Source organism: Populus euphratica, unplaced genomic scaffold (genome assembly GCF_000495115.2).
Source record: "Populus euphratica unplaced genomic scaffold, PopEup_1.0 scaffold35.1, whole genome shotgun sequence".
Taxonomy (NCBI): Eukaryota; Viridiplantae; Streptophyta; class Magnoliopsida; order Malpighiales; family Salicaceae; genus Populus; species Populus euphratica.
The window spans coordinates 1,540,889-1,564,991 of record NW_011499860.1 but is presented as its reverse complement, the minus strand read 5'-3'; the positions used below and the strand labels follow the sequence as shown (position 1 = coordinate 1,564,991).

General features: G+C 33.4%; 3 protein-coding genes across 3 annotated transcripts; 1 reads left to right on the top strand and 2 right to left on the bottom strand.

Moving 5' to 3' along the window:
- Positions 1-1,934: 1,934 nt before the first annotated feature.
- LOC105124564 (U-box domain-containing protein 26-like) lies at positions 1,935-3,913 on the bottom strand. Its single transcript, XM_011024631.1, has one exon. The coding sequence runs from the start codon at positions 3,304-3,306 to the stop codon at positions 2,113-2,115; it is 1,194 nt and encodes a 397-aa protein (XP_011022933.1). The 5' UTR covers positions 3,307-3,913; the 3' UTR covers positions 1,935-2,112.
- An 8,108-nt stretch (positions 3,914-12,021) lies between these two features.
- Positions 12,022-15,735, bottom strand: CHX15 (cation/hydrogen exchanger 15). The gene is made up of 3 exons (XM_011024787.1): positions 15,514-15,735; positions 13,650-14,645; positions 12,022-13,407 (listed from the first exon to the last, which is right to left on the bottom strand). Exons 1-3 carry the CDS (start codon positions 15,733-15,735, stop codon positions 12,145-12,147), a joined length of 2,481 nt encoding a protein of 826 aa, XP_011023089.1. The 3' UTR covers positions 12,022-12,144.
- A 3,607-nt stretch (positions 15,736-19,342) lies between these two features.
- On the top strand, positions 19,343-23,004 carry LOC105124562 (SAL1 phosphatase-like). Its single transcript, XM_011024629.1, has 8 exons — positions 19,343-19,552; positions 20,193-20,268; positions 20,890-20,963; positions 21,068-21,273; positions 21,775-21,985; positions 22,075-22,173; positions 22,255-22,408; positions 22,633-23,004. Exons 1-8 carry the CDS (start codon positions 19,487-19,489, stop codon positions 22,794-22,796), a joined length of 1,050 nt encoding a protein of 349 aa, XP_011022931.1. The 5' UTR covers positions 19,343-19,486; the 3' UTR covers positions 22,797-23,004.
- Positions 23,005-24,103: the final 1,099 nt, after the last annotated feature.

The following is a 24,103-nucleotide window of genomic DNA, read 5'->3' as shown; positions in this document are numbered from 1 at the left end:
ACGCAGATTAACCAAAGGGAGGAGAGTTTTGGTTGCGTCCAATGGTGGCAATTCCAAAACATGTAGTATGACTATGAGTTCTTGATTTGGATAGCTTCATGAAGAATTCCATGTGCTATAGCCTACTCCTGAGGTATAGAAAACAGACTCAAGGACAATATTCAACTGTGCTTATACAGAATGTGAGGTCTTTCTTGCTTTTGTCTCTTTAATTTAATTGCCACACGAAATTGTTTACCAAACTCACACGTTCCAGGAATTTTCTTTGATGCATACTTAAACCAACCTGCTGCCATTGAACTTAAATTTTGAAGAACTTTTATAGATGCTGCTTTACTTAGTAAACGTAGTCATTAATGGCACTCCTTAAGCACATGGTTATCAGAAAATGAGACCTTTCATGTTCTTGTCTTGCCCGCTGCCATTGAACTAAGGAAGAAAAAAAAAAAATTCCCTCCACACGTTATAACAAACCTTGGAGGAAACCCTTATATGGTTTCTGCCATTACTTGATTAGTATTTAGTTCTAGTTGGAACTTGCCGTTTGCTTGAATATACGTGATGCTGCTGTGGTTGACTTCATGAACGGCACCAACTTTTTGACGTTCAGCCAAAATTTTGGATGGTTGTCTGGCATTGTAGCATAGCTATAGGTATAGTGTGCAGGCCTGTGCAATATCCCTTTCTATTCATCTTGTAGAATCTTGGTAAAAAAAGTGCTCCATCTCTTGCATGCTTACTTCCTCGCCGAAAATTTAGACCGAATGGTATATTTCTTTTTGAACATTTTCAACGCTCATTAAAAGTGTTTGCTTACAGCTTTAACCATCATGAGGGTAAATTAAATGTTCTTTCTATGGTGGGTCAGTCCTCTAGAAAAGGCAAGAAGATTACTTTTTCAGTTCATTTCGCATGCCATAGGAGTAAGGCCAACGCTAGGCGTGACTGTAGTGATCCGAGCTAGATGTTGGTGCAGTCCATGTGTCTGTGAGACCACTATAGCAGTGATTAGACGAAGGAAAGTTATTCATTGACTTTGCATTCAACCGCAGGGTACAGCATGCGGCCAACTTCGATTGATGTTTTTTTTGGTAATATATGAATTGGTGATTACAAACATTGGTCAATTTCCCCCAACATGTTAGTAATATGTGAATCATCTGATGGACTCTTACTAAATTTTGAAACATGCCGTAGTTGAATAAGAAAGGGAAGGCTACATCTTGGTTTAGCCAGTAAAGCTGCTGGCTGTTTACCCTTTATATTTCGGTTCCATTTACCTCTGGAATGCCCAGGATTGTAAAGAGGAGAAAGCTAGTCCTGTTGTGTAGTTTAAGGCCTAATGAACCTTGAAATGAGCTAGGAAAAAAAAGGGGAAAAGTTTTGATATAGGGGCCAGAAATGTGATCCCAACGGAGCAGTATTATATGAAACAATATGCAGACAATTCAACAACTTTCGGCGACCTATTGCAACCTAAGCTATGCAAATTGCAAATCATCCTATCCCACCACACAAAAATATCAAATAAAATGAAAGGAATATCCACAGACAGAAACTTCCAGTCCCATCAACTTCAGTTTCCAAATTTCAACATTAATGATAAAAGGATGCTGTCCGTTGTCATAATGGTATATTTGGGACAACGCCAGCTTTCTCTCTGGCAATTTGAACCACTGGGAATCAATGCTGCTTTGTTTTTTTTTGGATGAACCATGTGGATCACGCGCATGAACTCTATCATTTGACAGTTGGGCTGTAATTTCACTGCTTGGACATTGCTTTAATGGGGAGCAATTTTCATTTTCTGAATTGATGCTTCAGAGAATGGTAGCTCAACAACACAACATAAAATGGACAGAAATTACCAGGTGAAGAAGGGTTTGGGATTTGGCACAGGACAACGATCCATCTAATCAAATTTGGTTTAGGCATAACATAAATCCACTCAGCTTGGTGGGGGTTTATTCAGTAATTAACGAATGTTTAATGACAGATAAGATACAAACATGGACACTTCAGTAATCTTTACAAAGATACTATGTCACAGGGAAGCCAATACACCAACAAGAACCCGCATAGGCATAAAAACATCCCATACTTTTTTGTAGTTTACAAATGTTTTGGTTCTTCATCCCACTTGGACCCAAGCAGCTTGAGTAGCATTCTTGCTTTTGTTTTAGTCCTTCCACTACACTGGCTCTGCAACAGCAGAAGCAATTGAGTTAAAACTCCAGCACCAATTGCTTCTTCTCGTGCCTGTAAAGAATCTGTGCATATAATCATTAATGATCGAATAGCGCTTTCGCTTCCTTGGTGATCAGAAACCCTAAAAACCATCTTTATGAGAGCTTTAATACCATTAGGGTCATTGATCAAAGCCTCTTTTGCACTCTCTAGTCCTAGAAGCAGCTCAATTGTTGCCATTGCTTTAGGTGCCAAATTTCTTTCATGTCTTTGAGCTTCATATATATAGGTCAAGAGTCCATTTATCCCACCTTCTTGAACCATATTCTCTCTATTTGATTCCAAGCAGCATAGTGCCGATATAGCTTTGATTCCAGCCTCGGATGCTCCATATGTTTGGTGAACAAGAAGAATCAGCCCTTTCAAGAGTTTTCTGTTATTGCCAAGCTTAGCACAGAGTTCTCTTGTCTCCAAAGATGATGATATTGCTTCTATTATTTGGCACAAACTCCTCTTGATCTTGCTAGTACCTTGATCAAACAAAAACTGAAAGGATTCCAATTTAGACTCTTCTTTTAACATATTTAAACACTCATATTCGTCAAGAGACAGCAATCTTAGGACACAAGAAAGTGCTTGTTCTGCAAACTTAGCACTTCCTTCAGACAGTCTGGATTCCACTTTTCCAAAAAGCAGTTCCAACAATAAAGGAAAGAAGCCTAACTGGAACAAAAAAGAATTTCCAGATTGTGATTCTTCAGTTAGAGCTTGGATGTTTTGAAGTGTTTGACACTTGTACTCCAAGGAAGCTTCACCTGATTCAAGAATTTTCTTCAATGAAGCTAGGGAATCAATTGTTGACAAATAAACAGGATCAAACTGAGGGCCTATTTGCAGCCACTGATCAATCAAATGACGAAGAGTGTTATTAGGAACCATGGATGAATCCTGAAGCTTCTGCATTGTGACAGGGCAAGTAAGATTACCAGCAGCAAGCCATTTTTCTATGCTTGATCTGTCATAAGTTTGGCCGGTACATAGCGTCACTGGATCTTTGATCAAGTCTAGACTAATTGGACACATGAAAAAGTGGGGTACAGTCATTTCTGCTTCTTTCATGGAGAAGAGAAAAAAAACAAAGATTCAAGAACCAAAAAAACAAAAGAAAGTATTGGTGGTGAATAGAGGGCGCTGCTATTGGCTAACCATTTCAGCATCTAACAAATGGACGGTAGCTGAAGTTCTTGATTAATAGGAATTGGTGGGATGGAGTAAGAAGACATTGCTATATAATATACAACGCAAAAAACTAGATGTTAAAAAGACGAACCTTAAACAGCACTCATGAAATAAAAAACTGCAAGAAACATAGTGGGAGTGGGGTTTCTCTTTCCTTTTCCCTTTTCAGTACAGAAATGACAGTTGATAGAGAAGTGGGACAAAGTTACCAACGGCACAAGAGAAACAAGAAGGAAGAAGAACATAAGTGATGGGTAAGATGAGAGAAAACAAGCTACCACCTCTAGTCCACAGTGCCAGCAACTTCAGCAGCAGCTGAGATTTACAAGAGGGCGAAGGGAAGTTCCTTTTTCTTTTTTATAGGGAGAAGAAAGGGAGAGGGATTGGCAAAAGTGCAATCTTAGTTGGAGGAATAAGATGATAACACCAGCATACAAACACCAAGCTAGGCCAAACAATATGGGCCTTATCTTAATTAGTGAAAGAGTAAGCTATCACAACCAATAATATAGATTAATTATACGTAAGGGTCCCCAATCCTTTCTCTATATCTATCAGTTCAGTCAAAACTGACCCACCCAGAGAAAAATAATAATAATAGTACTGTTCATCTTTGAATCCACCCCCACAATAGTTGAAAATGAAACTGTGTTCTTCTAAGAGAGAGGGAAAGGTGTAATGTTGGCCACAGGATTTATGAGAGTGGCAATAATATGGGAAAGCACTAGCAAATGGAATAAAAATAATATCCAAAAATATTGATAAACGGAACTGCCTTGCATAGCTTGTTTTTCTCTGCTGAATTATTTGATCATCAAGGTTGGAAAGAAGAGGGCTCATGGGACCTTCATGATTTCCAGCTTCTGGAGGGGCTGGTAGGACATTAATTGCCGCCTTATTATTAGGCACCCAAAGCAGATAGCTGAAAAACATTATAAACTACTTTAAAGATCTTTTCTTTTTTATTTTAAGATCAAAACCAAAAATATTCATTTGAAACAACATTGTCATATATATGCCTTGAAACTTGTAATAAATCACTCCATCTCTCGACATGTCTAGTGTCTATAAATCAGACAAATATTTTAAGTGTGAGTGTGAAGTGTCCTAAAATCATAAATGGCTAAGTTTTTGGAATGAAAGATTAGACTACATCTATCTCATGTTATCATCTTAAATTTGAATTCAAGAAGAAGAAACTACATAGAATAAATATATTTATTGGAGCTGTTGTGAATGGTTCAACTAGAACCCAATTGAAAAAGAAAAGAAAAAACTATCAGGGAGAAAATTATAGCAAAAACTATACCCTAAATTAATGTTAAAAGCAAAGAAATTAACAAAAAAAAAAAAACTAGTCAAACACCCCCAACATCTTACCAGGTTTTAAGCAAAACAGGAGCTGAAGAATTCTCCCTTACTTTAATTATTCCAAAATTTGGCTGGATTCTCTGAAATATACATCATTTCAAACATCATAATTGATGATGAAAGACCAAAAAGTATGCACATATATATTATATTACTAAGGATTCTCTAATCTTTTTCTTAAATCATTTCGATGCTCTGTCTTGAGTCCAATTTTCCCAAGTAATTGCATCAGGTTTCTAGAAATGTGAGTCAAATTTCTAATTAAGATAGCCAACTTGCATTCAAACACACACACCCCAAATTCACTTGATGATTTGTCTCAAGGAATCTGATTTTCCAATTTGAAATAGGCGGGCACAAAGATATATGTTGGTGAATATAAAAAAAGATTTCTGGGGGGACAAAATTTTACGGGAAAAATAGAATCAATCCATTTTATTTGAGTGGTTCTTGGCTAAGACCTTTTGACCTGCCAACATTTCATATGCCACCACTTGATTTGTTTTGTCAATTTATAGCAGCCGGTGGGATCCAGGTTTCCTCTCCCGTCTGATCACGATCTAATGGTCAATGCAGCTTAACTTGAAGTGATGAAGAATTTAGTTTGTTTAGACATTCTAAGAATTAATAAATATTTATACAAAGTGAAGAGAAATAAAAGAAATCTAGGACAATTTCCTTCTAGATTTTTGGTTGGTTCACGATAGAAATAAATAAAGTTTTGGCGAATTGTGTGCTTATTTCTGTTGGCTCCATCACCATATAAAAGAAATGTATTTTTTTTATATAGGAAAAACAGCAAATCTTTTAATATTAATGATACAAAATAAACAAACTATTATTTTTACATCACTTGAATAAAAATATATGAAAACTAAGACTTGCTACAAGAAATTAAGTCTAATAAAATCTAAAACTAAAACCGAAACCCTTCTCTTGTTATAAAATATAACATCAAATTCATAACCTCAACTCTCAAGACAAGGTAAATTATGAGTAATCTTAACTATCTCTTCCTTTCCCTTGTTCTAGTGATTAAGCTCATAATTAATTATCCTCTCTCTCTCTCTCTCTCTCTCTCTCTCTCTCTCACTCAAAGTGATCATAAATACCAGGCAAGAAAATAAAATAAAAATGAATGTTGCCCTCAAAATAGGGTATGAAAAAGAAAGGGGCGGTGCGTGCCTGTACTGTGGGTTGGAGCAAGAAAGAGACAAAGGGCAATAAGACAAAGAAAAGTCTTAAAAGACACTTAAAAACCTAAAGATCAATACGAAGAAAATCTGGCCTTTGAACACTAGCTTGTCTGCCATATTGACAATCCAACCTCCACTACTTGCCTGAACTAAATGATAGTTTAGTGTAGTAGGAAGAGGCTGGCTCGTCAAGTCCTAGCAAGTTAGAGTCTCCCTCCCCACAAAATCTCGTATTCGACCCTTTCTTTTATAATAAAAAAAGGCTAGTCAAATATAACTCCTTCAAAATCATACATGAAATTATTACATGTTAAAGAGGACGTGGAACCAAGTGTTCACAGGTAGATAAGAACCACATATAAGCCATTTTTTCCCTCTTGTTACTCAGAATATCATTCCTATATTAAGATTAAGATTTTCTTTTCAATCCATAGAAGATAATAACCAGTATTTTGTTTTTGACATCTATAATGCAAGAATCTCATATTTCATGTCTTCAAAAAAGGAGGCCATGTGCTGGGCCACCAACTCACATGCGTGGGCATGTGTGTGTATATATATTGATTTTTAAAGGATTTCAACTGTATATTTAGAAATGATTCTCACAACATTGTTTAAGAACCATTGAAGGAGGTGGCTAGATTGGTAGGCATTAATTTCAATTAATCGATTTGAGGCTCTGCAGGTTTATGTCTGTCAGTGCAAACCTACCTCTTTAGATTACAATACATATTACAGGACCTAATGGTCGTGTGATTCTTATTTTTGTAAGAAAATAAAAAGATATAGAAGTTAATATTAATTTGTATAATTCCAAAAAGAAATTAACTTTTTTTTCTCCCGTTTGTTTGTAACTCACAATATTTTTTATTGCCGATGGAAATTAACTGGATTTATTTTCAATTAAAAAATATTTTACAAGGGAACATGTCAACCTCCAAAGTATTGTGTTGTCCATCATTTTGGATTGAAAAAAATAAGAATAAAAACCAAGGACAGCAATGTTAGTTAATCATGATATACAGTGAATTTTAACCTAGCTAGGGCTATATATTGAAAATAAGGAGACCCTTTTCCTTTACTAAGAAACAATCTATTAATATCATCCCATTTGTGGTTCTAGAGCTGCAATAAAGAAACCACGTGGTGATTGATATTATACCACTACGTGAGAACTAATTATTCATTTCATTAATCATTATTTAATGATAAATTAATGTTGATAGGTAAATTCATCACAAAAGTCAGTACCACAGGTCACTTAAGGCTATGGTGCTATAGTGGAGGTAGGGGGTGTTAGGCGATAGCTCAATACCAATTACGTGAAAGGTCATTGTTAATCCATCAGTTAAATAGAAAGATCAGTGTTGCTTTGTAGTTTAGTATATTATATTTCATGTATTTATCGTTTTTTTTTAAGCCATTGGATGCCTTATAAGAGCACCAAGAAAGGTCCTAGACGGATAAAACACTCATATTCTTAAGTTATTAAAATATTGGAGAAGAAAAAAAATTCATTAATTAAAAAAAATAAAATAAAAAGGGAATGTAAAATAAATTATATGTTTTAGGAATTATTCGGATGATTTTTATGATTATAGAAATTATTAGATGGTAATTTGTGGTACAAGGAGATTTTGAATATTACTTAGAGTTTTATAAAATTGTTGTATGGTTGATTGTGATTCTAGAAATTATTGAATGGTACTTAGTAATTTATAAAATTGTTGGATAATTAATAATTATTATTGAAATTATTAAGTGGTTGATGGTCATATATGAGATTACAAATCTAACCATTAATAGGTTGAATATAAAATCCAAGACTTACGATTTTTTGCTAAGACTTATGTGATCTCCCTCTTACCTAGTGACTGGATGTATTTATACTCCTAGTTCTTGAGCTTATTTCATTGTGAAGAAAAATATTTTTATTAGAATTAAGGTCATCATGTACTGTGTTATGCTTGGTAGTGGTCATCAGTAGAGATGTTGGTGATAAGAAATGTCATTGATATAAAAAAAATATTTTTTTTTCATATTAAAAGTTTGTGTGCATAGAGAAATTACATGCATGGAAAGTTTATGTGTGACTAATGAGAAACCCAAAAAATACATAAAAGTGTTTGTCAGAATAATATTAGATAACTTATGGCCTAAAATACTAGGATTTTAGCTGTTTTAGGCCAAACATTCATGATTTTTAGCTGTTTGGCAAACCCAAATGATTGGAAGTCCTAAATGGCTAGCATGACTAGCACATGTCATGCATGACCATTTATTTTTATTTTTATTTTTAAATTGCAACTCATCACTTACCTCTTAGAATTTGAATTTATGGGCAAATTTAAAGACTTTCATCACGTTATCGTTGCAACTATGTCAAAACATGATGTATGAAGATATTTGCATGAGGTTTTTATCATAGATATGGAGATTCTCATCTTAGTCATCGGAGATTTTCATGAAAAATTTTCTTTAGAGACATGAATATTTTCAAAAAAAAAATTATTTGAAGATATGAAGATTTTTATAAAACCTTTTTTTTTTGTTTTGTTATAAACATTGAGATGAGATTTTTGTTTGGAGGCAATAGAGACAAACTACCTTTTTTAAAAGAAAATTTAAAATAACTTTCCATGCAACCTTAGATACAATTCATGAAGATCATATGATTTCAAGTAGTTCATCAAATGTGCAATTTTCCTTTATTGTTTTGCTCTAGTTTTGTTTTTTTTTTCACATATTATTAGAGGTAATCTCTGATAATCAATCTTTCTATCTTATTTGTTAAGGTGTGACATTTCTTAGTGTCATGTCTATGGTTAAGGTAAAAAAAATGAAACTTATCAGGGTTCCTTATGTTCATGTTGTTTTTCATAGTAGAAGAATATTGTGCAAATTCTTTTTATTTGATAGTAGTTAGCATCTCTCTATATGTTATAGTTAAAAATGTGGTTAAAAGTTCAAGGAATGCCAGGAGATCATGAATATGTCCATTAGTGCTTCTTTTAGATATCCTAGTAAGAGAATAATGACGTTGGAGAGATTCTGCTTTTTGTAACTAGACACAAGGATGCCTTTGTCTAGTCATGCTTGTTTTTTCCACTTTGATATAGTTTTTCATTGCCTATTTCACATATAAGAGGTTTTTATTAGGAAAAAAAATATCATATTTCCCATAAATAATAATTGTAGACTATATTAATTAGGATTTTTATAGCAAGGAGTTCAAGTAGTCTTTTTATATTTAATATTTTCTCATTGAACTTTTAAAGATATGTTCTAGTATTCTTATCTTCTCGATTCATGATGGCGAAGAGCTTAGCTGTGTCACTTAGATCATGAAAGTCGATAATGGAGCCAGACTTTAAGCTATGATACATGCATAAACAGATCCATAAAGTATCTTTGAAAGAACTTTCCACATAAAATAGTTGTCTTGTGTGATAAGCTCTATTATATTTCTCACATTTTGTATATGTTTTTTAAGGTTCGTAACTTTATCCTATTTGTCTAGGTTAGTCTTTGATGAGATACAATCTTTTAAAAAAATGAGTGTAAAGATTCTTTTATTTGCTAGGGGATTGTGTTTATTTTTAAAAAATCCTATAGTTGTTAATCTAGTCTCACATTTGGATTTTTTTCTAAAAGGAATGCATGAGTTAAATTCAAATGAAGATAACTGGATTCTTGTTGAGAGTATTCAATTTATAAATGCTTTTCATGATGGGTGTAGCTTTTTTGAGCATAGAAGTGCAATTGTTTTTGTATCTACTTACTTACATATAATTTTATCTTGGCTATTCAAGGAATTAAAGTTTTTTTTTATATATATATTTAATAGTGTATGCAAAAGAACTTGTGTCTAAGGAAGATTACGAAGATGTAATTGTATGGTTATAACAATATCATTGTGCATTTACATTTGATGTAAGAGTTGTTGGAGACCTAAAAAAATTGGTGTACTGGTTGTGGGGATATAAGTTATTCTCTCTTATCTTGGAGTTTCATAAGTCATTGAAAGAGTTTTGGTAAAGAGTTAAAGGAAATAAATTAGTTTTTTTAAGTGTTTCACACACAACACCACTAATAAAATCATGAAACAACCTAAGATAGAATTTAGGTTTTTTAAGACTAAGTTCTTGAGCTAGTCATGCTAATTTTTCCAAACTAGTTCTTATGGGTCTAGTGGACACTTTAATACTTAAGTTAGTAAAATATAAGAGAAATAATATTCAAGAAATGAAAAAAAATAAAAAGGGAATGTAAGAGAAATTGTGGTTGTATAACCCTACAGAAGCAATATGTTGTTTTTGTTATGAAAATAACATGGTCAATAAAAATTAAATGTATGATTTTTTGACACCAACTCGTGCGCTAACCAGCTAAGCTATAAAACCAATACATTATCAAATAAATAAAAAATATTTTAATCTAGTTTGCTATTCATATGAAGTGTTAAACAAACCTTATTTGTTTTATTTGTTTGGTTAATGATCATTATTATTAAGAATGTTTTCCACTTTCTTTTTGTATTTTTTTAATTCAAATAATTATTTTTATTTCTCTAAATATGCATATTAAATGAGGGGATGTGTTTATAAAATTGCTAAAAATCATTTTTAATTTTAGTTAATATATAAATTAGTTTAAAAATATTTTTAACTATAAAACTAATAAAAAGAAAAAATAACGTTAACCACATCCGAAGGCCACGAGTGCACAAAAGAATTCACAAGTCAATCACTTCCGAGCAAAGCCGCTATCCATGATCCATCAACTAATATTATATTTTCTCAGCAAAAAATTGGATTTCTAAAAATGGGCCCGAGCCCAGTAAGTTCAGCCCATCACATGCCTATATTCTTAGAGTCCTTCAAAAGAACCAAAATTCTTTATTTCTTGTCCGGAGACACTAATGATTAAACTACTTACAAAATCTCACATGGTAATTCTGTTTTTGGGTTCTGGACATTATTGCAGACAACATGTTTCATGTTTGATAATATTTATGATATGCATTTGCTTGTCTTTTGATCTTCTATTCCCTATCATCTCAATTAAGTGACCAATGAGATATTGAAAACAATGGAGAATTGTTGGCTGAAGGCAACAACTGTACTGCTGTGGTAAAGAAGCTGTAGATTTTACTCCAGTCCAACAAAAGAGCAATTCTTAGCATGGAAGAAGCTTTAGATTACATTTTAGAGAGATTCTTGTCTTTCCTTTAGCTGTTTATTTTCTATGTTGTTTCTTGATGGCATAAATTATCCTAGCCAGGCTATTTTAGTGTAAGAGTTTGGTCAACCAGCTTGATACTAAAAGCTAGATGATTATTAGACTGTAATCAATGATTTGGAATGTCAGGAATTTGCAACTGAACATCTTGCATTCAACAGTCCTTCACTAAGATTTCGAATAGATGTCCCAATTCAAGTTGATTATTTTTCGCAGTTTCCTAGATGATCAAACAATTCTCAATCATGGTCCTCACACAACCATTCTGTTTGAGATGTTAACAAAGGATTTAAAATAGGGAACGATTTTCCATCAACAGCTGTTCTTCAAGAGATGGTATCTATGTGGAGCTACGTGAAACTTGTGATTGCGAGATGAAATCTACCTCAAACATTCACACTTTCTAGGTGCAATTCTGAGATGTTTTCCGTAACAGTCTCTCTGAAGAATTTTGTGCTGCAAACAACTTCATTGTAAGGTCTTTATCAAACTACGTGCTAATAATTTCATGAGTGCCAACATGACTCCTATAGTGTAAAGTCAATGGATGCAATCGTATAAATTTCAAATATAAGACCTAACCGTGGTGCTGCACTCATTTTAAGCTTTTGTTTGTTTTCCTGCTTCCGCATTCTGTATGATGATTTGCTCTTAATGTGTTTCTTTAAGATTAATTTAGAATCAGTTCATATGGATTTGGAAATCGAAATTGAAAACTTCTGATGTGATGAGAGGAAAAAAATCCTGTTGTAAGGAGTAAATACTTGCTATAAGTTGAATTCAAGGCTAAGTAAGAGACTTTCAAACGATAGCTGGCAGAGTTTTCACAAACTATAATCCAGATTATATTTTCTGACTCTATTTCATTTAGAAACCCGTGATGCATTGCTAAGAATGGTGGTGTTTGGGGTTATGCGCTAAACACAGGGAGCCTCGTTGACCTATTTGCCATCTGTACACTGATGTACGGTTCCTCTGGTTGAGCAGGGCTATCAGGTGTTCCTAACTCCTCCTCATCTAGCTCTAACCCCACATACTGTTGTAACACCAGAACTGAAACTGTTGCTGCAAAATCTGATGATGCTAGCAAATCCCCAATCGCACCAAGCTCTGGGCATTCACTCCAATCAGTAAGACCTGCCGTAAGTGGTGATATCATCCCTTGTCCTCTACCCACTATGAACAAGTCGTGATGATTGTCCATTGACCTTATTGCTGCCACTGTTTCCTCACCATTGCTGACCACTATTTCATTGTAAAATATAGAACCATTATGAGCAGTCTGGGTCCTGAATTCGTTAACATGTTCTTCATCGAGCTGCTTCTCTTTAAGATTTTCCGTTTCCACACTGAGCATCCCAGGGTTGTCAAGTGCTTTTGCATCCTCTCCTGGAACGAACCTCATCACGGTGAGGTTAATTGCTGGATGCTCAGACATCCTCCATGCATATGATAGCGCTTCTCTGTCATCTGGGCCACCAAAGTATAGTACAGCTACATGGTGAGCTGCCTGGTTCGAGGCTAAACGAGTAGACCCACTTAGCCCTCTGTCTACGAGAATCCCAACTGAGCAGGGTGCATTGGCTAATACATTTTGGTTCACCATTCGGATAGCCGGGTTGGTGGCCTCCATTCCACCATCAACTGTTTGCTGTTTGTGGAAAGGGAGGATAATTAAAGCAACTCGTTTGTCTTCAGCCAAGTTACATATGTCTACGTGCATGGTGGAATAAGGGGAAATGGCGGTCAGGGGTTGCACAGAGACACAGACTGCATTTTGTTCATAATTGTCGAATGCGTTGATGATGTGATCAGATTGAGCTTGGGTGCGGTTGAGGGCTGGGTGGCCAGATTTTCTAGTATTATGAACTATAAGCATGGCCGAGGCGCGACCAGTGAGTTCAACTAGGTGGACCACGTAGACACACATGGGGGACCTTTTATTTGGGTGGGAGGCTTCCAAGATGTTAATGATTGTTGGGACGTTGCGAGGAGTGTGTACGCAAGCTAATGCCCTAAACTCTGCATCTCGTTTTGACCTCTGAATTGTTCTTCGTGTGTAAGGCAGGAACCTCTTCTCTGGCCTGTATATGGCTGTTACAGAGGGTATGATGATTGCGGTCATAATCACTGCTACAATCACCATCATTGCAAAGGACTCATCATCCAAGACCTGCAAGTCATCTGTGTTTTATCAATATCACTTCCAATGTGCCATATTCATGTGAATGTGCCTGTGTTTACACAGAAGAGAGATTAGTGTGGTAATGTGCCTGTGTGAACACAGAAGAGAGATTGGTACGGTGCTTCCCTCTTTCACATTCATGTGAATCCCATCACGTGTAGATTCTACATGAACATTAGAGGAGGAAACACTTGAAGAACGAATGAAAAAAAATTCTTGAAAGTTGTTACCTTCTGTTCTCTGCCAACATTGAGGACAATCATTTCCACAAGGCCTTTGGAGTTCATGAGAAAACCAAGAGTAATCCCTTCAAGGAGAGGCATTTGGTAGAGCATTGAAGCGAGCACAGTACCGACAACTTTACCAGCAAATCCAATAATTATGACTAGTATTAGAATTAACCATGTTGCGACTCCATTAATAGCCCCTATGTCAGTCTTGAGCCCACTCATAGCAAAAAAGATAGGAAGCAGAAGCCCTGAAACAAAGTCTTCAAGCTTCTCTATCAGAGTAACTCCAAGTGGTCCATTTGGAATAATCAGCCCAAATACAAAAGCTCCAAAGACAGAATGTGTTCCAATGGCATCTGTAATGAATCCTGAGATCATTACTCCAGTGAGAATGAGACAAATGTAGAACTCACTGATGGTTTCTCCCTCCGGAGTCGAACTAATCATCCATGAGATGACTGGTCGAATAACATAGATACAGATAAGAACAAATGTTAAACTAGAAAGTATCACCCACAGGGTAGCCAAGGAAGTGCTTTTATTCTCAGCCAAGGTGATTGCTAAAGCCAACAGAATCCAAGCACAAATGTCATTGATAAGAGCTGCAGACATGGCAATCCTACCAATCTCTGTGTTGATGAGTTTGATCTCTGCCAGAACTCTTGCAAGTACAGGGAATGCTGTGACAGAGAGGGCAACTCCAAGGAAAAGTACGAAAGTTCCTTGGTTCAAGCTTTGTGAATCCTTGTGCAGAGCAAAAGAGAACGCTAGGCCGATAAAGAAGGGAAAGATCATTCCCCCAATGGCTATGGCTATGGCTTTTTTCCCAGTTCTTTTGATTACTGAAATGTCCATCTCTACTCCGACCAGGAAGAGGAAGTAGAGGAGACCCATATTTGCCATTGTTTCTAGCACCATCACACTTCGTAGAGGGAATATAGTGTTGGCAAATGCTTTGCTGCGCCCAAGTACCGATGGGCCCAATATCACTCCTCCCTGTGAACATTATACAGGAAATCTATATTATTAGCAGATACGTAGACAAAAACATCGATCAACAATAAAGGAAATTTGTAACAGAATTCATGAGCTTTTAGCTATCATGCTCCCACTTGGTCCAGATTCGTACCCACATGAAGCACAGCTCTATTTTCTCTACACTTTACCTTACATATTTGAAGGATCATACCAAGTGTCTTGGGTCTCTTCGAGAAATCTGATATGCCAGATGCATGATATGAACGTGAGGGTACAATACAGAGCGGGTGCAAAAGAGGCTTTGACATCAAAAGAATGGCCCATTTCATGCCCTTTATTCTATCTTTTCTAGTGAATTCAGGTTTGAAGAAGAGATTATTTCCCAACTGTCCAGCTTAGACCCTTTTTTCACAAACAATTACGGCAAGTACGATTCCGCAAAAGATTTCCAGTTGTTAACTACAAATCCTAAACTGTGGCTTGATGGCTTGCGTCCTTTGTTATTATGTCATGCATTCTACAAATCGTTGCATAAGATAGAACCAGATACAGAAGCTCTCTAGAATGAAGTTTGTTGCTGTAACTGTACTGCCACTGTTATTAGAATCGGAGGCAAGAAATTTCCTACGTATTAAAATGTTCTTGCTATAACTTCCTCTACAAAACTATGCAAATTGCATGGTGTTTGGAACATGATATAAAAGATGAAGATGTAATCTCATGATCTTATTATAACTAATGCTTGATAGGTGACGGCATAAACATGGACTGAAGCCACATTCCCTGTTAAGTTCATTGCAGGTTTTCGGAAGCAGGGGGGATTTCTCGTCATTGAAGCAAACAGGTTAATTACCCTTTTATACGAATCATAGAAGATAAAACTCACCAAGATCTCCGAGATAACACGAGGTTGTCGAAGTGGTTTTAGGATATAAACAAGCAAGCGAGTGGTGACAACCACCAAAGTTAACTGCAAGATGAAAAGAGGGAGAGAGTAATCTAAAGGATTATCACCCTGCCATATACCATTCGTAGTTATCATGGTGGGTGCATAGCAGACTATTGTTTCCACCGTTTTGTTGCCTGTGGTCATTAGCTGGTTGTTCATTTTGCCTGTTCCAGCTTCCTTCAAAGCTTCCTGTTGTAGTCAATTCCACTGCCACTACCTTTCTTTAATAGATGGGAATATTTAAACCACAACTACCACTATTATATATGGGGTGTGTTTATCATGCATTGATCCTCAATGTTCTGCAATTACTTCTTTTTGTACATAAGCAAGCATACGAGACATGAGATTTGAGATGGAAAGTGATGTTTTTGGTTTTGATAGAGAGGCAAGTGAAAAGAAGAAGAACGAACGAACGAACGCCTTTTGCTTCGGCTATGTCTGTGAAAATGAGGAAAGAGTGGAAGATGGGGTGGAGCGAAAGAGCTGAAGGAGAAGGTAATTCGGTTAACTTTGGTGGCTGCCCGCCCCAGTTGGAAGCTCTTTTCTGTGGTGCTAAACCAATTAAGTAGAAGAGAAGTCTATTTTAAGCAAGCAAATCCCATGTCGTCGCAATTAGCTAACGAGACAAGTCAAATGCCTCCCTTGAATTATGAATAGATGGCATGGATACGTTCAAGATGCTGTTTCCACTAGTTGAAGTTGTTCCACGTCTTTGTTGAAACTCGAAGATAAACATATACTCGGTTGTTTTCTTCCCTTGAATTAGTCTCAAATGTATTACTCTTTTCTCGATTGGGGTGCGTGTCTCTATATATATAGGCGGATTTATGACAAGGGCCAGGGTGGGCTCTATACAAAAAAAAATTTAATTTTTAATTTAATTATTTAAATTTTTTTAAAAATTTACATGTAGCCTTGTAATATAATACTTTAACTTGGATTAAAATTTTAGAATTTTTAAAAAAATTTAGAAATTTAATAAAAAATTATAATTTAACTAATTTTATATTATTGGATGTAATTTTCAATCCAATTATCATATTAAGTTGAAATTTTATAAGAAATCTTAAAAATATATTAAATAAAATCTAGTTATAATTTTAGGATTAACGGAGTTTGGTAGTGCTAATAAAAAAGGATTGTCAAATAAAAATAAAACAACTCATTAAAGGTAAAATAATTATTTGCTATTAAAATATAAAACAAATTAACTCTTTTTTATTTTTATATGTTGTCGAATGGGAAGAAACAGAATAGAAAAAGAAAAAAAAAGTCAAGAGAGAAAAAAAATAAGGAAAAAATATATAAAAAAATCAAAGAAAAAAAAAGTGAAAGAATAACCTTATAAATTTATAAAGTTTAACTTATAAATCATTAATCTAAAAAAGAATTAAGTGAAATAGAAAGGAATTGAGAGAGAAAAAAAATTAATTACTTTATTTTCCAGTTGATATAAGATTATTATTTTATCCTAGTTGAGTGGTTGTTATAATATCAATTTAGATTCGATTATAAATGGATTATATTCCATAAAATATCAAAAAATATAATTTCAATACTGAGTTTATTTTTACATTAATTTTATATACTTTTAAATTTATTTTTTAATATTTTAAATAATATATTTGAATTAAAACTTTGTTGTTCCTGACTCCACGTGCTCTCTCTCTCTCTCTCTCTCTATATATATATATATATATATATATATCCAATGGGGTTACCATCCTATCAAAAATCTTAAATTGAGTCTTTCCTTTTTAAATTATAGTAAATTTTGCTTAGAAGAAACGTTAAATTCTTTTAATAAAAAGACATTGTTGTATTGCATATATTCTCAACCAAGGAAGGCTGGGGGGCTAGTCCTCCCACAAAGACGAACACGGTTTGAACCTTTCACATGGCAATGGTGCCCAGCATACACCGCGCCCTCAAGCCACGTCAAGGATGAGCCTCCTGACCCAGAAGGGGCCGGAGGAGACATTGCTCATCAAAACAAATAAAAGAAGAAACGTTAAATTCTCTTAATAAAAGACATTGTTGTATTACATACTTCGCAAGGAAATTATTAATAAGGACACCAAATTGATAATTTCTGATACACCTGGGATGTGCGCTCTGTTACAAGTTAGATACTTTTTTCTAATAAAAAAAATTGAACCTCTCAGCTTTTTTTATGCGTATTTTACATAAAAAAATTCTATATATAAATAAAAACATTTATGCATATATGTAATTTAATAAATAAAAAAATTTGTATAAATATATTAATTTTTTTTAATAATAACTAAAAGCAAATCTGAAAAAATTAAAAAATAAAAAAAGATTAAGATATTTAATATCACAACACAAATCATTTACCATAGTGTGTTTAATGAATTTGTTTGTTAAAATTATTTTTTAATTTTAAAATTATTTTTTATCAAATTAAATGATAATAGAAACAAATACACATTTAAAATTAATTAAATAAAATAAAAGAAAAAATAGAAGTAGAAAAAAACTAATGTTAAATGATTAATTTTTTAATAGTTTTCAAATAATGCTTAACTATGAAATAAAAAAACAAAGTAAGAAAAAAAGATATTGATCTATGTTAATTTTCAAACTTGTGATTTATATTATTATTAGATTTAAAGTACTATATATATATAGGAAAAAATTATAAAGTTTAATTTCTAACAAATCAAATGTTGAAGGATGAAATCAGAAAAAAAATCAATTATATCCAGAAAAAGATCTAAAATAAAAAATAATAATTAAAAAAATAAAAAATAAAAAATAATAATAAAAAATAAATTAAAGGGAAACTAAAAACCTTCAATTAGAGGGTTAAATTAAAAATAAAAATTATTTTAATAAAAGCAAAAAATTAAAAGAATAAGAACTAAATTAGAAAAAAATAAAACACTATAAACTTAACTTAGCTTGAATGATGAAATTAAAAATCAATAAAATTTTTAATTAAGAAAAAAATTAAAAATCAAAATAATAAAGATTAAATTAGAAAAAAAAATATATCATAAATTAAAATTGAATGATTAAATTGAAAAAAATTAAAAAAAACTAAAAATTAAAAAAATTAAAATTAAAATTAAAATACAAACAATAAAAATGATTAACTTATAATTTTTAAAGAAGAATAAAAAAATAATAATTGTTCATTGACATCAAACCAATGAACCACCACCTGCGCATCTAGCGCATCATGAGCATCGTAAGAAGGAAATACGATAACATATTTAATAATATGATAAAAAAATAATTTTAATCATAAAAGAATATGATACACCAATTAAATGGTGTCGATGGCAGACACGAGCAATCATGTGAACAACTAAACGTGCCTCAACATGTTTTGTTTTAAATAACATTATATTTTTTTTAAAAAAAAAACTCCTAGTTCAATGTGAATATAAAAATGCCTTTGAAGCAAAGTTAAATAAATTATATATTGGGAGCAATTTAATAATTTTTATTGTCCAAATAAATAAATAAAAAACTGGAGAAGGCCCTTGAAAATTTTTTATCAAAATTTTGATTTGAAAAAAAAAAAGAGAGTTAAAAACTAATATTTCTCAAATAATTCTTATAATGAATAATGTGTAATGTTGAAAGGACAATTATATTCCTGAAGCAAAGCTTTCTAAGAAAGTTATGAATAGTAAAATATAAAAATTTTAACACATTTTTAAATAAAAAAATATTTAAAAATACACGAAAAAAAAAGAGATAAGAAAAAGAAAAAGGATGGAGAAGGACAGAAGGACGGCCGTGAATCTTGTTAGCATTATTGCAAAAGCCCGAATTCACTATCACGAAAAACCCTTTTCTTGTTTCCTCTCCCCTTTTATTTTTCTCTAACAAAACCAAAAGCAAAACCTCAATTCCAAGAGTATTATTCTCTTCAATGTCTTACAATAAAGAACTTGCTGCGGCCAAGAAAGCTGTCTCTCTTGCTGCCCGCCTCTGCCAGGTGAAGTCCCTTTCTTTGCCTCTCACTGTATTTCGTTTTCTTTTATTTTACTTTTTTTCTGAAGTTGGGTCTGTTTGGACTTTAGATATTGTGTTTTTAGTTGTTGAAGGGTTTTATTGGCTGGTTTTAGAGTGTGAAATCTTTATTTCAGCATGACCCATATGCTGAATTTTGTTATTACTGTTTGGTGGGTATTGGAGTATGAAGCTTTTAATTTATTTGGTTTTTCATTTTCTGATTAAATTTTGTTTCTTGAGACTTTATTGGATTCTGAATGGATGAGTGAAATGGAAAAAAAAGAAGGAAGAAATGGAGATGGTTGAATGGAAATAATGCTAGCATCAGGGGGGGTTAGCTATTGTGATGCTTTTTAGTATAGCTTTTGCGGAGAAACTGATTCTCGTGTTTTTTATTTGCTTATTTACGCTCTGTTTCTGGTGTGCGTTCTGTATAATTTCTTCCCCTTTCAGACCAATAAAGCTGATTTTCATGGCTTGTGTTGGTCCCCATGTGATTAACTGTTTCATTATTTATACTATATCTGATTAACATGACGTTATCCTATGTTTTAGATAGTTTGCACGCGTGTACCTTTTCTTGTTATCTTAAGCTGATTTCATGTATTTTTGTTTTTCCTCAGAAGATGCAAAAAGCTATCTTGCAATCAGATGTCCAATCAAAATCAGATAAAAGTCCCGTCACTGTTGCTGATTATGGTTTTTTGCTAAACATTCCTATGTATTCTTGTTGATTATGTGCAAAACCCTTTATTTTTCCTTTTCGCTGATAGACTGTTAAATTTTGTTCAGATGCTTTGAAGTTACTGTTTAGTCAATAGTCTGATGATTTGATACTTTTGGCTATGTTTTATCATAGGATGTTGTTTTCTTAAAATTATGTATATAATTTCAAAAAGCACCTGACAAGCTGTAATCAAGTTTGTTTTCTATTTTCATGTGCAAGTTTAGGTGTTGGGATGTATCCGTTTGTTTAAACCCACTTGAGTATTATGGGTGGTAGTGCTGCCCTATCTGTACGAGTATATGAGTGGTTTCTCATCTTGGCATATGCTAGTTCTTATCTGCTTAAAAATTGTATTATAAATGAGAGCCACATTAACTGTAATGATTCTTCTTGTGAACATGTGAATGTCTTGCTTCTGCAGTCCCAAAGCTGTTGGGTTTTAGTTGAATTCTTCATTGTTTCAGTGCTTGGAACAAAGCCTTTTTCTAGGCTTTAGACGATTTATTTTCTGAATATACTTCTTTCAGCTTTTAGGGTTGGTACAAAAGCAACTGCAGCTAATATCCCTTTTTGGCACTTTTGTTTGATTCTAGGCTCTCAAGCACTAGTTAGTTATGCTCTGCAGCGGGAGCTTCCTTCTGAACTATTCTCCTTAGTGGCCGAGGAGGTAGATGGGTGAAAATTGAGAATTATTCTGAGATGTGCAAGCCTTTTCCTTTTTATTGTTGATATATCAAATTCACCAATATATCCTTTGGGGAATATTTCTAGGATTCAGAAGATCTCCTTAAGGATGGTGGCCAGGAAACACTAGAGCGAATCACAAAACTTGTTAACGATATTCTAGCTAGCGATGTATCATATAGTGATTCTACTTTATCCACTGAAGATATTGTCAAGGCCATTGACTGTGGAAAATCTGAAGGTGGTTCTAGAGGCAGACACTGGGTTCTGGACCCAATAGATGGCACTAAAGGGTGAGTTTTGAAACTTGGGTTTTGGCATGAATAGTTGTGCTATGAAGCTGTTTCGTACCATGATTTTTGCAATGTGAGAAGTTGCATCTTGGACACTGTAATAGGATGGAGTTCTTCTTAACTACAACATGCATGCTTTTGGTTGATTGAGTAAGACATGAGCTCGAAATTTTTTATTTCTTTTAATTTTGAATTCCATTGCCAGAGCCAAGCTTAGCTCGGCTTGTTTATCCTGATAAACAAGTAGAGCTCAGACTTGGTTCACATTTGAGTGAAACAAGTCAAATTCATGCTGAGAGCCAGAGAAAGATGAAAATGAGTTGAACTTGAGCTACATGTCTCTGGCTTGAAACGAGGTCTTGCTCCTCCAGAATTGGTTGAGTTGGGCAATCAAATAGTAGCTGATGTTAGAGAAGTGGTTTTCTGTAAGGGTATTCTTTTCTTTTTTTATTTGCATGAACTGACTGGAAAGTTAAATCTTGCTAATGGGATTTAATATAGGTTTTTAAGAGGAGATCAATATGCAATAGCTTTAGCATTGCTAGATGAAGGGAAAGTAGTGTTGGGCATCTTGGCTTGTCCCAATCTTCCGTTAACCTCCATTGCTGGTGGCTCTCAGCATTCTTTGCCTGGCGAAGTTGGTTGCCTTTTCTTTTCTGTAGTTGGCGGTGGAACTTACATGCAGCCACTGGATAGCTCTTCAGCAGTGAAGGTCAGCGCACCTAATGGATTATTTCCAGATGACATGTATTCTCCTGGTTGTCTTTGATTTGTATTAAATGTCTTCTTGTTACTGTACAGGTGCAAGTCAACTCTACTGACAATCCTGAACAAGCATCGCTCTTTGAATCATATGAAGCAGCACACTCAATGCATGATCTATCTAGTTCAATTGTCAAAGTATGATCACTCCCCCACCCCACTTCCTTAAAAAAACAAAGATTTTAGTTGCAATACTCTAAACATTTAATTTTTGGACAGAAACTTGGTGTCAAAGCACCACCAGTTAGAATTGATAGCCAAGCAAAGTATGGCGCTCTGTCTAGAGGAGATGGGGTCATATACTTGCGATTTCCACATAAAGGTTACCGTGAAAAAATATGGGATCATGCTGCTGGATGCATAGTTGTATCAGGTATAGAAAATATTCGTTTTGCCTATATTTCTTAGGCTCACATACTCTAAAGTCAGTTTAAGGACTGATGTAGCCTGTAACTCGTAGAGCTTTAGAATAATTGCTTTCCTCAATTCTATATGCTCTAATATTTGCAGACACTTAACATTATTATAGGCCTTTGGTGCTGGAATTTTTGAATTAACATCTTGTTAACGTAATGTGTTGTCAAATTACTTTGCCAGAAGCTGGGGGACTGGTCGCAGATGTTGCAGGGAACCCCTTAGATTTTTCAAAAGGAAGATACCTGGATCTTGACACAGGCATCATTGTTACGAATCAGAAACTGATGCCATCACTTTTGAAGGCAGTTAGAGAATCCATAGAGGAGAGAGCTTCATCATTGTGATTCTTTACTGATGAATGAAGTCATTTCCTTTGCTACGTTTGTTAGCAACTCAAATTAGTTTTGCGTGACTTGAATTTTCCACTCTATGTTTGCTCAATGTATGTTGAGGATGAAACTCTTGCAACTTGTGAATTCAAATGTATTATACGATGCATAATAGTAATGTCATTCTGCTAAGCTGCAAAAATCCATGGTTTTGGTTCCTTTATGTTTGTCATTGATCTTAAGGCGGCCTTAACAAAATGATCCCCCTTCATTAGAATTGCTTAGCATTATAATAGTTCTAATAAAATTTCAAATATATCAAGATCAAGTTTGAAAAATATTTATAGTATCAATAAATTGTATATTGAATGGATAAATCATGCATTAGAAAATCTCTAGTATGAAGTGTTAATTTTTAATTATTTAATTTGTTATACGGGTTTTTAGAAAAATAAAAGAGTGACATAAACCCTTTTTTTTTTCACTCAAAACTTATAATCACACAAGTCAAATTTAATTGAAATTTTTTTATGTAATTATCATGTTATTATAATATTTTAAGGAGTGATTTAGTTATAAGTTTACTCGTATTGATTGGATTTATTTTTAGGATTTATTTTTATTTTACTTTTAATTATGAACTCGTTGATTGGATTTATTTTTATTTTACTTTTAATTATTTTGTTTGTCTAGAAGTTGCCATCATGTTTTATTAATTTTTTTGTGTGAGATTATTACATTCTCATAAGTTGCAATTATGTGTTTGAGATGTTAACTCAGCTTAGTTTTTTTATCTTTTTTTAAAATGAATTTTTAAAAATACTTATATCTTTTTCTAAAGTGATTTTTTAAAAATATTTATACATACTATTAACAAACTTTTTTTTATGGGGTATCTTTTCATGGTATTAACAAGCTTTTTTTTTAATTGATTATTGTTGTATTTTTAAATTGTTGTAGCCCTTTTATTTTATAATTATATTAATAAATTTATCAAGTTTATTAAATCTATTCAAAACAACAACTCTAGTCCCAAATATTTTTTTACTTTTTAAAAAACTCTATCATTATCCTATCTAGTAATAGCTAAACTTAAACCATTGGTTGCAACTAAATTTATATTTTGTTTTATTATATTTATTGTTTCATGTCTCAGGAGTATTGCAAAGGATCTAATTAAATAATTATTTAATTTTTTTTAATAGTGAAATAAATCAAAATCAAAATTATATAAATATTAATATGTTAAATTGAAATAAATCAATTATTGTATATTAGAAAAATCAATATCATTTATATTTTTTTCAGTTTGTTACATGGAG

Bases quoted from the DNA above. Each gene is read 5' to 3' on its own strand.
- LOC105124564 (XM_011024631.1), bottom strand. From the start codon at position 3,306: ATGAAAGAAGCAGAAATGACTGTACCCCACTTTTTCATGTGTCCAATT.
- CHX15 (XM_011024787.1), bottom strand. From the start codon at position 15,735: ATGAACAACCAGCTAATGACCACAGGCAACAAAACGGTGGAAACAATA. The intron at 14,646-15,513 runs GTGAGTTTTATC...TAATGTTCACAG, and splicing joins GTGTTATCTCGGAGATCTTG to GGAGGAGTGATATTGGGCCC. The intron at 13,408-13,649 runs GTAACAACTTTC...GATGACTTGCAG, and splicing joins ATGTTGGCAGAGAACAGAAG to GTCTTGGATGATGAGTCCTT.
- LOC105124562 (XM_011024629.1), top strand. From the start codon at position 19,487: ATGTCTTACAATAAAGAACTTGCTGCGGCCAAGAAAGCTGTCTCTCTT. The intron at 20,269-20,889 runs GTTTTTTGCTAA...GTTTGATTCTAG, and splicing joins CGTCACTGTTGCTGATTATG to GCTCTCAAGCACTAGTTAGT. The intron at 21,986-22,074 runs GTCAGCGCACCT...GTTACTGTACAG, and splicing joins ATAGCTCTTCAGCAGTGAAG to GTGCAAGTCAACTCTACTGA.